A 16,264-nucleotide genomic window follows, 5' to 3' on the forward strand; every position below is an offset into this window, starting at 1 on the left:
CGACAATAATTCACATCTCTCTTCTCGTAAAATACGTTGGAGTTATAAAACTAAAAGTGGAGAAGAAGAAACAAAAGACGGAAATTAAAAGGCTTGCATTTATCTTTAATGTTCTTGGTGGGGTAATATTTAACCCAAACCCTATCTTACAGATCAAAGTAAACCACTAAAACTGATATCCCTTGTTATTTCTTTATATTCCCAGTGCCTCTGCATCATATGGAAAAATCCAGGGATTTATTAACACCAACTCCATCTAACAGTCAGAAGAAGCGAAATCGAAACGATCTAGCTGGAGTTTTATGAGTGATTTAACTAAAACTAAAGTTAAATTAGTTAAAGTCCGGGGAAGTAAACATGTTTAAGACACCATTCCAAAGGGGTTGGTCCCTGGAGTTGCACAAGGGCAGCAGGCTCTCCTCCTGTGACTCTAATGCGGGCAAAACGCAGTTGTTTGAAGAACACGTAAAGGGATTATTTCGCATTCCTTCGTACAAAGTCCGCTTAATATTGTCGCTGTTGTTCTGTTCCGGAAGAAGGTTTAAATCATTCTTCTCACTCTCTTCATTATCTCCATTTAAATTCTTTTCCACCAGCTCTTTAAATATTGAGGATTGAAGGAGGATGCCAAGTGCTGTTGGGGAAGGTGATGACTTGGGGCAGGGGCTAACGGGCATAGGAGGCTGCTGCTGCCTTGGGAAAATGTCGTGATTTTTTGAGGCGTCTTTGTCATCTACGGCGAAGGAGTTGGGTTGGAACATGGACATCTGTCTTCCTTCCTTTCTCAGAGGGACGCCATTTGAGGAAGTAGGCATGGGGAGAGGCTGATCCGGATTCGATTTCGGTTCCTGAGGGCCAAGAGAGTTGGCTCCTGGCCTCAGCCATCTGATGTATGTGCTCAAGTCAAAGTTGGTCACTGCGTTTATGCCTCTGTATTCTATCGCTGCAATATCATAAGCATGAGCAGCCTCTTCCTGGGTACCTAGATGGAATAAAAGAAGCCATATAAACCACTTCACACACCCATTGTACTTTGAAACAAATAGATTTAAAGGTCAGCCAACTATTTTAATGCTCATTTTTAGCCTCCTACACTCCTGTGAGTGCAGAAGAAGTATCAAATATTCAATTTAGACCATAGTGACAAAAAGGAGTGTGGAAATCGCTACCCTAGAGATCGGATTGAAACTCACCATAAGTGCCGAGGTAGAGGTACTTGTTTCCGAAAACTCTCCCTATCCTTGCTTCCCATCTCCCATTGTGATGGTGCCTGCAGTTCTCACAAGCGTTCAATCTTAGAAATTTTGAATGACTTGTTTAACTTGAGAGAAACAAAAGATTAAAATGGTAAAGAAATTAAGTAGTATTACCTTGCAACTCCTCTATATTTGGATACACCTCTTGAAAAGCCACTGCTCCTTCTGTAAACAGAAGAAAAAGGAGATTATTGACATGAAATTAGTATACAAAAAATGTTTACAGGAGGAGTGGTCATCAGGAGATGAATACTACCTTCTCAGAGAGGCTAAATATTCTTCTTTTGTTAAGGTGTTCATTATCTCAATTTCACTCTCATAATCAGGCACCTGAAAAGAAAAAGACATTGAATCAAAATTAACGACAGTCGCGTAGATCATTGCCTATAAATGGTGTGTCGTCGGAAAATCATACCGGAAAATTTGTAAAGGTTGATGTTCCCCAATACTTGAGTGCTGCCAAATCATAGGCTCTTGCAGCAGATTCTTCTTCATCATAAGCCCCTGTTGGATTTCCCTCAAAAATGTTTAGTTGCGCACTAAAATGTGGACCAAGATAATGATTAGAAGTTTATGTGAAACGATTTCTGCATTCATTTTCTCATTTAGCCTATCCTGTTTATTTGTCGTTTGAGTTTCTTTTGATTTATTTAATCTAAAGGCCAAACATATATAGCATTGATGTGATGGAGAGTAAAATGATGTGCAGAAATCACTTCCCTACTGTAAATCTGTGACTAGTCATGTAAGTACTTACCCAAATAAACTTGCTTTCCCTTCTTCCTTTGTGTTGGGTTCCAAGACCCTTTATCCCATAAATGAGCTTCATATCTTCCTGTCCATCGATGCCTGCATATATAAACTCCTCGATATCAAGCCTCATCATTTGACTAAAGCACAAATAATTGTCAGCATAAACACAACATATCAGACCGGCTGACTCCACGAAATCTGGAACTTCTCTTCACAGTTGTCGTCGTGGTAGTACTAGTAGGAGATTGATCAGCCTGAGCCTGCTGCTTTAGTCTTTGATCACCTTGCTGATCAGTGTTTCCTGGAGCAGGTGCAGCAGCAACAGCAGACGAATCACGGCGCCTCCTTTTGACGCACTTGCTCACCAAAGCGTCAACTTCTATCGTGCACAACGGACGCCTCCTGGGGCTGATCAGTTCAGATTTTACAGCACTAGTAGCCAGATCCATCTCTCTATCTTGTTCTTTGTCAATACTAAACAACATAAAACAATTAGGTTTTCACTTTTCGAGTGTTCGCTGCTGGAAAACAGAATGCAAAGTGCTTATATGCATGTGCTTTTACTTGTTTTATGCTTACTTTGTCTTTTGAGTTGCGATGATTTCGGTGCCTTTTTGAGACAAGAAATGAGTGTCTGCATGCTAACAGAAACTCCGGCCGACTTCAGGCTCTGAAGGAGGCATCACTATTATTCTTTTTTCAAAACTCCAAGCGGATGATACAGAATTGACACTATTTAACCCTTTTATTTTTCTTGGATAGAAGATTAGTTAGACTAACTCTTCGGCATAATCTAGGTTCACAAATTAACTTAAAAATTTAAATTCACATGCTGAACACTAAGGCTGACTTTGTCTAAATTCAGATTGTGTGACAAAAAATATATATATTTTCGTGGCTTTATTGCCCTTTTTCTAGGAAGCATAACTTTGGCCAACAACTATTTTGCTCTGATATGACAGCCGGTCTTTGAGTTCATATCTCATGGATTCTTCAGAAAATATTGAACTATACGTATCCGCAGTGCAATTTTGTAATTAAGATCAGTCAGCATTCGTTGCTGCACCAAGGTTATGCGCTCGATTCAGGGCCCCCTCTTTCATATTGCTTGTATAAAATAGAAATAAATTAATGTAGCTGGTGCATATCAAGGTATAATAAAAGTGGATCAAATTCTATGTTTTCACTGAGGGTATGAAGGGAATTTGAACCCTATATTTCCAAGAAATGGGAGCAAAGTAAAAAAAAAGCTATCTTAACACATAAATGGTGAAGTTTTGGAGGATCATAGTGGACAAGCAGTGGACGAGACAAGTAAATTCTGGCTTCTCCAAAAATGACAATATCCAAAGGGCATTAGGTTTTGTTTTGTGGGATAATTAGGGCATGGCCAAACCTGTCGCTTGTGTTGCTATACGACAACATATGATTCCCCGTTTGTTTGTTGTGGTTTTAGCTTAGGGTTCTTCGTCCATTATTTACTAATTTGTGTCTGATATGATTCACTTGTATTTTATGGCAAACGTGTCAATCTCCTATAGCTAGAATATTGTATGCAATTAAAATGTGTGGAGTTGCTTTCCACACCACGTTAATTCCTATGGAGATTTCGAATAACCCTTGTCCTTGTGATGATGCCTTGACGGACTGGATGTCAAATTGTTAATTAATCAATTCGCACTAATCATGATATATAGATCATATTATGCTGCGCGCATCTTTATGGATCGTTCCATTATAATTAGTATTGTTAACTCTAATGCTGCAATTAGCATCCACATGCAGTCCTAAATTAATTATTCGATCAGTTTGATTGGACATGACCTTTACTGCTTTCTTCAATTTATATTAGATTTGAATTTAGGTGTATATCCCTCTCCCACTTCCATCTTTTTTCCTTCATTAGTTCCCCAATGAATTACCAAAAAGAGAATAAGAAAATAATTAGAAAGTGCAACAATGGCGACATATATGTACAGCTTCAGAATATCCTCTTTTTTCATATGTTTCGATCCTTTTTTTTGCGTTTGAATACAACACGTACTACATCCAATGGTGTGCAAGTTCAGAAAAGAGGAAATTAATAACAAAAAAACTTAGCAGGGTTTGCCGACAACGCAGCTTAGAGCGCCGGAAAATTTTGTGAGCTTTGTGGCAAAGGTCCCTGGTTGGAAGGGCATCATGTCCAACTTTGCTGGGTTTTGGCTGGCTCTTGATCCAGATTCAACAAAGAAAGCTCCATTCATCATCAAATCTCCCTCAGATCTCCACTCCCAGTTCTTCCACTCTGACTCTGGTGTATGCTCCCTATGGGTCACCTATACAATTAAATCCAGAATTAATGACAGATTAAATATGAACGAACGTATTAGAGCATGTATAATAAACGGTTATATTTGGACTATATTTACCGATTACTTTTTCGATCGAGTTAGCACACGTTTTGGTAAAAACTAACATCCGCACTCGTGCATGAAGACACTTAACTGGGGCTAGTTAGTATTTACTAATTAATAAAAATTAATTCATGTAAACTGTATGTTACCTGTTTGGTGGCCTCGTTCACGGGAGCAATGAACCTGTTACCCTGGCTGATGATTGTAGGGTTCATGTTTCCTCCGATGGCATACATGATCCAGTGGTTGTAGTCGTTGTTCACCAGGTGGAAGAATCCGTGCCGGACCCTCGGCATCCTCTGCACCAGTCCCCGACCAAAGTGGTTGAAGGCCAAAGTAATTTGCATGATTTTGTCTTGAGTGTGCGCGTTGTTGGCGCCAAACAACATCACCTGCATGCATGCATGATTTTCAAATTCTGTACGCACCATTAATTATTAGGTTAATTAGTTTAAGGTTAAAGTAATTCCAATTTAAGTACATCATCGTGGTCAGTGAAGTGGGAGTTGGAGATGGTGATGGCGGTGGAAGCCATGACGGCATCGATGAGCCCATCTGCGCACCGGGACATGGACATGTGGTCGATCCAGACGTTGGAGGCACCAAAGAGGGAGATACCATCGCCGTCACTCTTGGTCCTCAAACCCATATGGTCGACGGAGTCCCTGATCATACCACCGGGTTTGGACACAATCATTTTGATGTGAAGGTTGGTGAGGATTACATTCTTCACAAACTGGAGGGTAATGCCACCACCCTCTTCTATCACAACATTGGCTCCTCTACCATCAATGGTCTTGTCACTGGTCACCATCAGCTCTTGCTGCAGCCTAATCACCATGCTTCTTGCGAAGATTATCCACAAAGGCCCTTTCTGAATCACGGCGTGGCGTAGGGTTCCGGGTTTGGGGTTTTGTACGTCATCATCTGTTCCCACAGTCACCACGTAAATGGGACCGTCCTTACCTCCAGTGGCCTTTTTACCAAAGCCTTGGGCGCAGCCTACAATCTTCTTTCGGTTATCGGCCCAATTAGGGTCACACCTCCAGCAGGCGTCAATTGGATTGGTCGCCATGCATGGACCATTATAACCCTTGTTACCCCTCAAGTTCCTTCTTGTGGTGTTTTCCTTGGACAAAAGCCTGCATATGTGTATATATGTCACTGATGACAAAACTGAAACATATACATACGTATATATAAATGTATGAAGTACCATTTTTTGCCAGACTTATATTGTTAAGCAAACGTTATATATATATATATATATATATATATATATATATATATATATATATATATATATATTGTCAAACTGTAAATCTGCATGCAATAATTAGACTTACTCGGCAACTCCAGTATTGAACTCCTCAGTGACTTGCTCAGGATTTTTATGGTAGCTTTCCATGGCCTCCTTTAAGGCTTCTTGGGCTCGTTCTTTCCAGTACGCATCTAAATCTAATACCGTACTATCTTCATTTGCAACATCGGTTGGACCATCATTACTCGAAACAAATACAGCAAAGGATAAGAAAAACAAACATAGAAAGAAATAGGACGAGTTAAACATTGCTGCCATTGTTGTTGGTACTTCGTCGGCGGCCACCGACACCTTGCGAGAGGACACTGTCGGGTTGGGCGAGGACAGGGTTGCTCGATGGTGTTGAAGCAGTCCCGGCCAAGCCAAGCCAACAGATTAAACCGGTCACAAGAGATTATTAATTAACCAACCGACTTACCTATTGATTTGCTTGGGGGTGTCTTTAAATATGAGAACAGATTCGCTAAATAAGGCATTTGCAGTTAATTAATTATAATTAAGCGTCTTAATCTAACATTTGACGGGAAGTGTGGGCAGCCGCTCCCCTGCATCGGTTGACCGTTAAAATAGCAATAGGGCTTCCCTTCCCCTTTGAAAAGTTCTTTATCTTCTCGCATTGATTAATTCAGGTGCTAGCTAATTTTGGATGTTGTTACAGGAAAGACTATCACCATAATACTCGCGTCGACACATGTTTAATACATTTGTAAATTGTAATAGTCAAAAGTCTTTTTTTTTTTTTTTTTACGGTTTTCAAGGTTTACGTGCATATATATATATGTGTAAATCAAGTGTCTTTACTGTATGGATAAGTTCAATTTGGAACTTTTGATTGGAAAGTAATATTTGTAAACATCCTTGCTTGTAAAAAAGTTTGTTTATAAAACTTAAGGGTTTTCATCACAAATGGTCATTGAAATTGACCCTCACTATCAAGATGGTTCCTGATATTAAAATCAATCAATGTAGTTCCTGAAAATATGTGTCAAAAATCAATGTGATCATTCCGTTACAATTATGTTAAAAATTCTGTTAAGTGCTAATGTAGCACATAAATGAGCCTCATAAGTCATTTTTCTTTCTTTCTCACAAATGGTATTTGAAATTGACCCATGACATCCAAAATGGTCTGAAATTGAAAATTAATCAATGTAGTTTCGCAAGTAAGTGTCTCAAATTAATGTAATCATTCCGTCACAATTGTGACATCTCACATCACCTAGGGGAGTGATCCTTAAATGTATATTCACATCCCTACCTAGCACGAGGCCTTTTGGGAGCTCACTGGCTTCGGGTTCCATTGGAACTCCGAAGTTAAGCGAGTAGCGCGCGAGAGCAATCCCATGATGGGTGACCCACTGGGAAGTTCCCGTGTGAGTTCCCAGAAACAAAACCGTGAAGGCGTAGTCGGGGCCCAAAGCGGACAATATCGTGCTACGGTGGTGGAATGGGCCCGGGAAGTGGTCCGCCCCGGGCCGGGATGTGACAATTTGGTATCAGAGCCTAACCCTAGCCATGGTCTTTTGGGAGCTCACTGGCTTCGGGTTCCATTGGAACTCCGAAGTTAAGCGAGTAGCGCGCAAGAGCAATCCCATGATGGGTGACCCACTGGGAAGTTCTCGTCTGAGTTCCCAGAAACAAAACCATGAAGGCGTAGTCGGGGTCCAAAGCTGACAATATCGTGCTACGGTGGTGAAATGGGCCCGGGAAGTGGTCCGCCCCGGGCCGGGATGTGACAACAATTATGTCAAAAATTCTGTTATGTGCTGATGTGACACATAAATGGTTCACACAAGTATAATTAAATTAAAAAAAATTACAAATAGTCTTAATAATTTAATAGTTAATAAAAAAATTGTCAACCCTAAAACCCAGTCATGCAGTCACCTCCGATCACAGTCCACATTTCTCTACCTCCTTTGCCCTCTATTCTCTAAAATAAAAAAATAAAAAATAAAAAAAATCAATACACCCATCTTTACACATTTCGACACCATTCACTGAATTGAACTTGGATCGAGATCACCTTTGGTGACGGCTTGACCCATTGGCAACGATTTTTGGGATATCACCGTTAACATTTAGGCGATCAACATCCTCACAACCTTAATCTTGGAGAGCTTGTTCAGTGATTCCCTGGTGGTCTAGTGATGCAAAAAACGGCGAGTTCTCCTTTGAGATATGAGGTTATAACCAAGGTGCGTCTATTGTTGGTTGAAAAATATTTCCACACCCCCTCTTAGGCCTTGGTTAAGCCTTATGCCTTTAAGAATTTATGGAAGTGATCTCTATTTGGAGTGTGCCATACTATAAGAAAAAAAAATTCATTGTGCAAAAAGGTATTTAGACAACTTTTTAAATTAATTTTTAAATCCACATCATCACATAACAAATTTTTTTTACGGAATAGTGACAGAAGGATCATATTGATTTGTGACACCTATTTTCAAGAACTACATTGATTGATTTTCAATTTTAGGGACCATATTGATGGTGTGGGTCAATTTCAATGACCATTTGTGATAAAAATCCGTAAATCTTGTGGGGCCCATTTATGTGCCACATCAAAACGTAACGAAATATTTAACAGAATTGTGACTGAAAAACCACATTGATTTGTGACACCTATTTTCAGGGACTACATTGATTGATTTTTAATTTCAAGGACCATCTTGATGGTGATGATCAATTTAAGGGACCATTTGTGATAAAAACCCTAAACTTATTGATGATGCTGATAACTGATGTTTTGATTAGAACAATGTTTTACGGAGTCATAAAGTATAAGTATAATGGTATTTTTTTCTCAATGTTACAAAGAATATTAACGTTCAAATCCGTCATTCATGTAAAAAAAGGATAATCTTGTGAACCTACTTATCTCTCAACTTACGATTCCTTAAGGTTTGGACATTATAATTGAAATTCATTCTCTTTATCATTATCTAAAGATCATATATGCAAAAAATGATTCATTTTGGAGATTTTTTAGTCATTCATATACATAAAACAAATAGACAGTTTATCAAAACCGTTAATTGGTTTAGCTAGTATAGATGACTAAATGATCTCTAAATTGAATGATGTTTTGCAGTATGATCTTTAGATAATGATAAAAAGAACGAACGGTTTTAATTATAATGTTTGAATAGTAAAAATTCGTTAATCGTAAGTAGAGGTAGGTTGTCCATGAGAACACATGTATGCACTCAATCCTTCAACCAATAAATGCTTTAAATAAACAAACTTGGGGTTTCTGCAACTTGATTTTAATTTACTAATTAACTACATGTTTAAAAAAAAGAACAGAATGGATTAATATGTAAATTAAGCAAGATATGTAAATTAAACAAGCTTGACATTTAATTGTTGATTTATTATTATAACTTGAGATTGGACTGGATGCATATAACTCATGATCATCAACTTTGGCTCAAGTCACTTGTTTATTACTTTTTATTTTCAAGCACAAATCAGTTAATTATTTGTTGTGTTATATGAACATGTTTGTCTTGTGTGTGTTGACTCTTCACAACAGGTGAAAATGTGTGTGTGTCAATACAATTCCATATATAATATATGGATCACATATTAACGATATATCGATCATCCTGTTTCAAGAACAATACTAAAAAATTAACGAGTCCATGCATAAAGTTGATGGACTGGAGCAATGTGAGACAGAATAAAAGTTCAGATAGGAAACTCACTCAACGTTCATGGACCACGAGTCACTGGCATGCACCAATTTATACATTATTGGTTAAAAGCATCAGTATAAGTTGGAGAGTCAACAGTGTGTGTAAGATGGAGCACTGCCCTTGGAACCCAGTACCATGCTCACCACTTCCACACTCAGCCGACTGGCCGCGATTCTGTGCTGCTGAAGCAGGCTGGCCCGTCTCGTCCTCAGTTGAGCGTCTACAGTCCCTTAAATTCGGAAAATGTCTGCCGAAACAACTTCAATTCAAGGGTGTCAGCCAGACCTCTAGAGAGAAGTACATATTACTCTATCTCGGCATCCTTTGATTTGCTTACAATGTAAATATGGGAACTTCCTTATTGAATCATCCGGTACTCAAACCTTATACACTCGAAGTTACATACATACCGGTGCAGAAAAAATTTATGACGCTTCCCAGACCTTGTAGTCTCTTCCCTCAAGGCTTTTATTCCAATTTTGAGGTCCACTAGCAGGTTCGTAATGACCTGGTCCGATTTTGATGGCGACCTTTTCATCAATGATGGCCGCGTAGACGTCTCTTTCTGCCTTGGTGATTTTAACCTACAGTGAAAAGTGAAATGAAATTCAAGCTTCGGTGATATGTTCCACAGAAGAACGAAAACAGAAATCTATTTCAACTTATATTTCCTTGTGAATGAGACCGACTTGATTAGCGATACTTACTCTACTCCGACAGTTGAGCTTGTTCCGGTTTCTGAGAGAGATCAGAGCAGCAATTTCAGATTGGTAGTGAGAGAAAATGTGGTCATAGAAAACTGTAGGTGTTCCCGGATGAGTCAAAATGTATGCATATCCTTGCATTTCTTTTTTATTTGGAAACCTCCAATGACCCTTCAAAAGGGAAGAATAAAAGAATTTGTATCTCGATACTTGTAAATATAACTATGCTTGTTTGTAAAATGACAGAATTCAAGATCAAAAAAATTCAAACCTGAGTAGAACCAGTATCATGATTCTCTATGAAAGTGACAGCACGAGATGGCCACCATCCAAGAACCCCTGGAGGCTTACCCTTCTCATCTGACAATCGCCAATACTCGCATCTTTCCAGTGCCTGTATAAGTAGTTCCATGTGAATAAAAGTATCATCCGCCATACAAACATGGAACGCAAGGTCATAAAAGTTTTATAAGTTGAGTTTTAAATTACAAAGATGCACACTTACTGCATGGAGAATCCCTTTTGTTGTGACATCGAATGCACCACAAGTTCCATTAGTAGCGTTGATCCAATCAACAATTCTCTGCCTGTGTGCATCTTGATTGTGATCCATTTCCCCGTATGTATAACTTAGGGAATCCCAATACTCGCCTACGGCAAAGTAGGGCTCACTGGCATCCATGTAGTCCTTGACGTAGCCACCCCAAAATCCTCTAACGAAATCAAGCCTCCATCCGTCATACCCAATATCGTCCCTGTGACGATCACTCATACATTTATATCAAAGTAACATAGTAAACTTTCAACAAAATATGCAGCAAAAGGGAAATGCACGTCAATTGGATAACACATAACATGTCCATGAATTTTGTAAGGCACGTCCACAAACTGATATTCTACGTCAGAATGTGCATAAGAAATGCATGAACACAACCTCATCACAATAAATTTTGAAATCAAAGGCTAGGTAAACTTCCATGTAAATCCCAGAAAATCTACAATCTCTATAATTTCCAGTGCAAAATAACTCAAGTTTAGGATATAGTACGTGCTTTGCTCTTTTACGTACGATCTTTGTTTTTATTGAGTGAGACAAATTTGAAGAACTTGTAAAAAATCAGAACATCTTAGAAATTCACCTTAGCCAGCATAACCATTCTCTGATATCCTTCCTCACAAAATCTTGTGAATGATCAATGTTTGGGGCAGCATGAAAACTATCTCCACTACTTTTGTTGCCCCTACCCTGTATAACAGAAAGACGATGTTTTCACAAATCTAAAGTACAGTTACAAAATACAGTTTTCCCATAAAAATGTACTAAGCAAACTTCAGCAATGAAGAGTCGATGAACAGAAAAGTTTGGTTTTCCAGAGATTGGAATTCTTATCCTGCGATGGGATTATACCGGTGTGATGCCAAAATTCTTGGTGAGAGGCCAAGAACGGGTGTGATGTCCCTAGAGTGATTCCAGTTATCCTTTATTGTTGTTTTAATCTATTGTTTTCGCTTCCGCTAAGCTATTAAATTTCTGCTGCCCTACTCTGTCCTACATCACCACATATCACATTTGTTCTGTTTGTCTTTAAGTAACATAAGTAGAGTACTTTCCAAAATAATCAAATCTATTAACCACACACATGTGAAAAAAGACACTCAAGAAGATTATCTAAAGAACAGGTAACATGCTTCGCTAAAGAGTCTGTTATTATTACTTTGATTGAAGCCAAATACTAATTTTGGTCACCATTTGGTCGATTTGGACTGTGCATGCGCTATGTATATGGTACGGGGTTGTGCAGCACTGGGCACCATGTTTGGGGTTGCAACACTGGGCAGGATGGACATTCCAGAAACGAAGTTTAGAGGTCTTTGGAAGTTTGTCACGTTATAACGTAATGAACTACAGCATCCCATGGGCACATGTGCGGACGTAAAATAAACTGCTGTATCACATTCTAACAAGTTCATAAACTACAGCATCACATGTACGCGAGTGCACATGAAATATACCAAATAATAAATATCATGTCTCTTTTGGAGCATACTAATGAACAATATCTAGAAATGAAATTCAGACAAGCACTGAAAAGTTGTATACCTGAAAATGTGGATCATCTGCAACAACTGCACGTTCATCCCAATTTAAACGACCACCAAATATATTCCAAACACCATTTTGATTCTGATATTCTGCACAACGGTGATTCAGAACAGCATCTCCAAGAACTTTTAAACCGGCATCATGGAATGTCTTCACAGTCTCCTTCAGTTCGTCCATATTTCCATATCTGAGAAGTGTGAACAAGAGCAATCACTACTTTTACATTATCCTTCCCATAGTGGTACTAACTAGCATCTCTCAAATGAGAGTTCAGTATCAAGACTAATAAAAAAAAGTAACTCGCTGCACCAAATAAAGAAAGTTTACTACAATAATGATAAAGAATTAATCTTTAAGACTCACCACATAACTGGTATGTTGATAAACCGTGCAAGAAGAGGCATGCCGAACTACTTTTTTGTTTATTCAAAAATTTTATAGAAGAAAATAGTTGTTTGGTATGTGTATATATGAGAAAACAAGTGACAATGGTTATCAAAGTGAAACGTGGAATGAACAGTGAATACCGTGACAAAAGTATTATGAGTAACATATGGTACCTGGAGTTCATATTGTATAAATCCCTCGGCATGTACCCTTGAGGCGACACAGAATCTGTAGGAGGTGGGAACCAAATCACAGTGAAACCTAGTGAGGATAATTCTGCAGCTTTACTTTTGAGTTCCTCGTACCATCTTCCAGATTTACTAGATTCCCAGTTAAAACCTTGGCACAATATTTCAAAACCTGTTCCTGTCCCCGAGCATATTTTGGCAGGGGCGACTTTCACCTTTTCAGTTTCTGCAATGATTTCCTCCGGTAGAGTTGGAACAGTAGTTCTGAAGATACTATACGCTTCAGCAGCCAATTTTTCTATTTCTTGAAGAATGGTTTCTTGTGCTTCTTTGGATCTTTTCCTTTGACTCTTCTCAGAGGAAATATCACTCACCAAGTTCCTTATTTCATTGATTATACCATCGGTATATGCAGTAAAATTAGTTTCTCTACTTCTGTCAGGTACCTGAGCATCTTCAGACTGAACCTCATTTTGCACAGCAATTGAGTTATTTGAGCTTAAAAGGGGGATGTAGAAGTCATTGCCCACACAATTCAACCACATAGTTTCATTTAGTTTGAAAACAAAAAGAAATCCTGCGAGTCCTTCTTCCAAGGTAAACAGTCCAGAACATCCATTTCCATCCTCCCTTTGCTGCACACAAGATGTCCATGAGAATAACAAAATTGATCAAGAACATAATTCATTCTTGACAAGTTTAATAGAAACATTCTTTAGTAGGCACGACACAGCTAATAAACTTGCTAATGCGAGCGTGAGGATGCATATAGCCGGAACTTATATGCACTCACCACTTCTCTATCATGTACATCATGTACACCAAGTATGTATGCACTCAGAAATTTCTAACAAAACCCTCCTACTAGAAATTATTCCTTTCCACGAAAATTCACACAAAAAATTTAACAGCAATCCCATAACTAGAAATACAACATCCACAAACATTCGGGTGTTTACACCACAAGAAAGAATGGTCAATTAAAAATCTATGAATAAATATAAACCGAACAAGAGAGGAAAAGGAATAGAAAAGAAACAGAAAAGGTCATAGAAACCTGTAATCGAGTCCGCAAAGCCTTGTCCTTGAAAACTACTGTTTCTGGTGGATGCGGGGCAGCTGGAATTTCCCATCTTTTAGCATCATCTCTGCAAACTCCCCAGTGAACAACAGCATGATCAGGTAAATCTGTTTCCAAGTATAGAAGATTCTTAGTAGTCTCAGGGCACTTCCTAACGGAAACAGTTGCTGAATGGTTAACAGCAATTTCTTTTGCAATTGGCAGTTCTTCATAGAATCCTTCTAGACGCATAGTTTTCTGTTGAGGGTCTCTGGATTCACTGCTGCTTTCTTGATCTTTGGAATTTGATGTTTCTGCTTTGACAAACACATTGGATAGTTTTCCCAAAGTTCCTAGAATAAAAAAGAAGACTATCACTTTTCACTCAGTTCAAGTTGGACAAACTGTGGAAATAAATTGAAACTACAAAACTAACCACCCCTAACCCACCTCCTCCACAGCCGAAAGGAGTGGGTCTGTGTGGGCACTACAATTTAGCCACGACTGCGAGACAGACACTTAGCTCAGCTGTTAACATTGGTTACATAAGAATATAGACTCACACTAGAAAAACTCGGAAAGGTAAAAGAAGGGGAATAATTCATGCTACTAAACAACACCTGTTTTCCGATTCTTTAACTGCATCTAAGGATAAACAGAAAAGGAATCATTTTTAAAGATCTAGAAACAACGGAGTTTCACTCTTAAGCGAAATTAGGACAGTCGGCGCTCCCTTGGGGCTTTCGTTACACCATTTCTTAATCACAAATTGGTTCTGAATGAAAATAGTAGTAAAGTGGAAAAGATTCAACAGTATCACAAACAAAATAAATCAAGCAAACCAGAGGATAGAGTGGCTTTGACAACCTGACCACGCGCCCAAGGCCCTTGTTGCTCCAACTACATTGTCATCGTCTTGCAGGTAGCCCACGAAAGGCACTTTAAAGTCTCTCCCTCTATGCTGATACCAGGCACCGGTTTCTTCATCCTGCAACACCAAAAGCCCCCAACAAGAACAGAAACTAAAGATGAATAACATAATAGCCAGCATATATAACATAAAGGGCTTAATAGTTGAAAATCACAACCTTGAGAACAAAATTTATCGCTGCGATTGCGCTGTTGGGTGTAACATCAATCTTCACTTCGTGAGATGTATCGCCTCCCACCGGCGACAACGATTCCTTCAAGGGTGTCTCTATTGCATAGTCCTGAAAATCCACACGTATATTAAACTCATGCCAACCAACAGCTCTGCAATCAAACTTAAGAACCCAAATACGCACCTTGATGGAAACTGAACCAGCTGGTCTCATTTCACTAGGAGGCTGATCCCATTCACTGCACAATGCAAACATACATTTTAGAGAGAGAGAGAGAGAGAGAGAGAGAGAGAGAGAGAGAGAGAGAGAGAGAGAGACTGCAATCTACCATTAAAGTCTGAAACTTTACCTGCCGACGTCATCCACATAATTAACTCCCCAGTGAAGAACCCATTTTCCAGGAAGATTACAACCCACAGTCAGCACCCAATTCTTTGCATCCTTCCCATTATCTAATTTCACGATCATCTTTCCCTCCACCTACAATTTCAAACAGACTGAATCAGATAATTCAGAAGAAAACTCGACTTTCTGTTTGGACGCAGAGAAAACAGAGGAAAAAAGAAAGAAAAATGAACCAAAAAAAGGAGCACCACTCAAAGTTTCCAGCTTTGAAAATACTGTTCATCGAGAGAAATTCCAGAGCTTCAAATTCGAGCTCAATAAATGGGGCTACAAACTCAAACAGTGTCGACAACCCAAAAGAAAAGGAAGCAGCAAATTCAGAAATGGCGGAAAGAAAGCACAGACCACTTCAGTTCGCTTGAGAGGGAAGGTCTCCTTGTAGAAGGCGTCGGCGAATTCGGTGGCCTCGACGGTGGCTGTATCGGTGGAGGCAGCTCTGACACTGAGAGTGGGAGGCTGGAAGTTGCAGAAGCTGCGGCCATTGGAGACTACTAGCTTCTTTGGAAAAGCAGTGAAAGAAGAGCTGAGCTTTAATGGGTGCTTCGACGGCGGAAGGCGGTGGCTGGGTTTCTGTCGACGGTAGTGGTGGAGGAGGGGCTCTATCCTAACCGTCGACATGGAACGAGCAACGGCCGCTCAGGCGACTGAAGAAACGAAACTGATGGACGGAATGTAAGTGAAAGAATGAGGGAGGAGAGGAGAAATTTATTTATTTATTTATTTTGAACGTTGTCATGGATTTGGATCCTCTCCTGAGCAGGAGATCAGGATCCTCGGGATCAAACAACATGGTCCGTTGGATTTTAATCCAACGTCTATAATTATTATAACTTTAGAGGGACCCCCTGTTTGTAGCCGTTAGATCAAAATCCAACGGTCCATATTG

The 16,264-nt window shown here is 39.3% G+C and overlaps 3 protein-coding genes across 4 annotated transcripts; all 3 read right to left on the reverse strand.

Annotated features, from left to right (window-relative positions):
• Window positions 1-143: 143 nt before the first annotated feature.
• On the reverse strand, window positions 144-3,092 carry LOC103452341 (AP2-like ethylene-responsive transcription factor At1g16060). Its single transcript, XM_008391841.3, has 7 exons — window positions 2,190-3,092; window positions 2,014-2,105; window positions 1,672-1,760; window positions 1,513-1,586; window positions 1,371-1,421; window positions 1,194-1,270; window positions 144-982 (listed from the first exon to the last, which is right to left on the reverse strand). The coding sequence occupies exons 1-7, from the start codon at window positions 2,492-2,494 to the stop codon at window positions 333-335; spliced, it is 1,338 nt and encodes a 445-aa protein (XP_008390063.2). The 5' UTR covers window positions 2,495-3,092; the 3' UTR covers window positions 144-332.
• Window positions 3,093-3,983: 891 nt separating this feature from the next.
• Window positions 3,984-6,127, reverse strand: LOC103451862 (probable pectate lyase 3). The gene is made up of 4 exons (XM_008391301.3): window positions 5,752-6,127; window positions 4,887-5,547; window positions 4,555-4,797; window positions 3,984-4,327 (listed from the first exon to the last, which is right to left on the reverse strand). Exons 1-4 carry the CDS (start codon window positions 5,982-5,984, stop codon window positions 4,106-4,108), a joined length of 1,359 nt encoding a protein of 452 aa, XP_008389523.2. The 5' UTR covers window positions 5,985-6,127; the 3' UTR covers window positions 3,984-4,105.
• A 3,275-nt stretch (window positions 6,128-9,402) lies between these two features.
• AMY10 (alpha-amylase 3, chloroplastic-like) lies at window positions 9,403-16,137 on the reverse strand. 2 transcript variants are annotated; one of them, XM_070810239.1, is made up of 13 exons: window positions 15,724-16,137; window positions 15,323-15,453; window positions 15,157-15,211; window positions 14,959-15,081; window positions 14,738-14,858; window positions 13,868-14,241; window positions 12,796-13,445; window positions 12,233-12,422; window positions 11,271-11,377; window positions 10,637-10,886; window positions 10,403-10,525; window positions 10,135-10,302; window positions 9,403-10,011 (listed from the first exon to the last, which is right to left on the reverse strand). In XM_070810239.1, exons 1-13 carry the CDS (start codon window positions 15,994-15,996, stop codon window positions 9,853-9,855), a joined length of 2,724 nt encoding a protein of 907 aa, XP_070666340.1. In that variant the 5' UTR covers window positions 15,997-16,137; the 3' UTR covers window positions 9,403-9,852. The 2 variants fall into 2 exon arrangements, with proteins under 2 accessions (XP_070666340.1, NP_001281020.1); NM_001294091.1 differs by having other exon boundaries at window positions 9,425-10,011; window positions 13,868-14,223; window positions 15,724-16,050.
• Between the last annotated feature and the right edge of the window lie 127 nt (window positions 16,138-16,264).

This window comes from Malus domestica, chromosome 13 (genome assembly GCF_042453785.1).
Source record: "Malus domestica chromosome 13, GDT2T_hap1".
Taxonomy (NCBI): domain Eukaryota; kingdom Viridiplantae; phylum Streptophyta; class Magnoliopsida; order Rosales; family Rosaceae; genus Malus; species Malus domestica.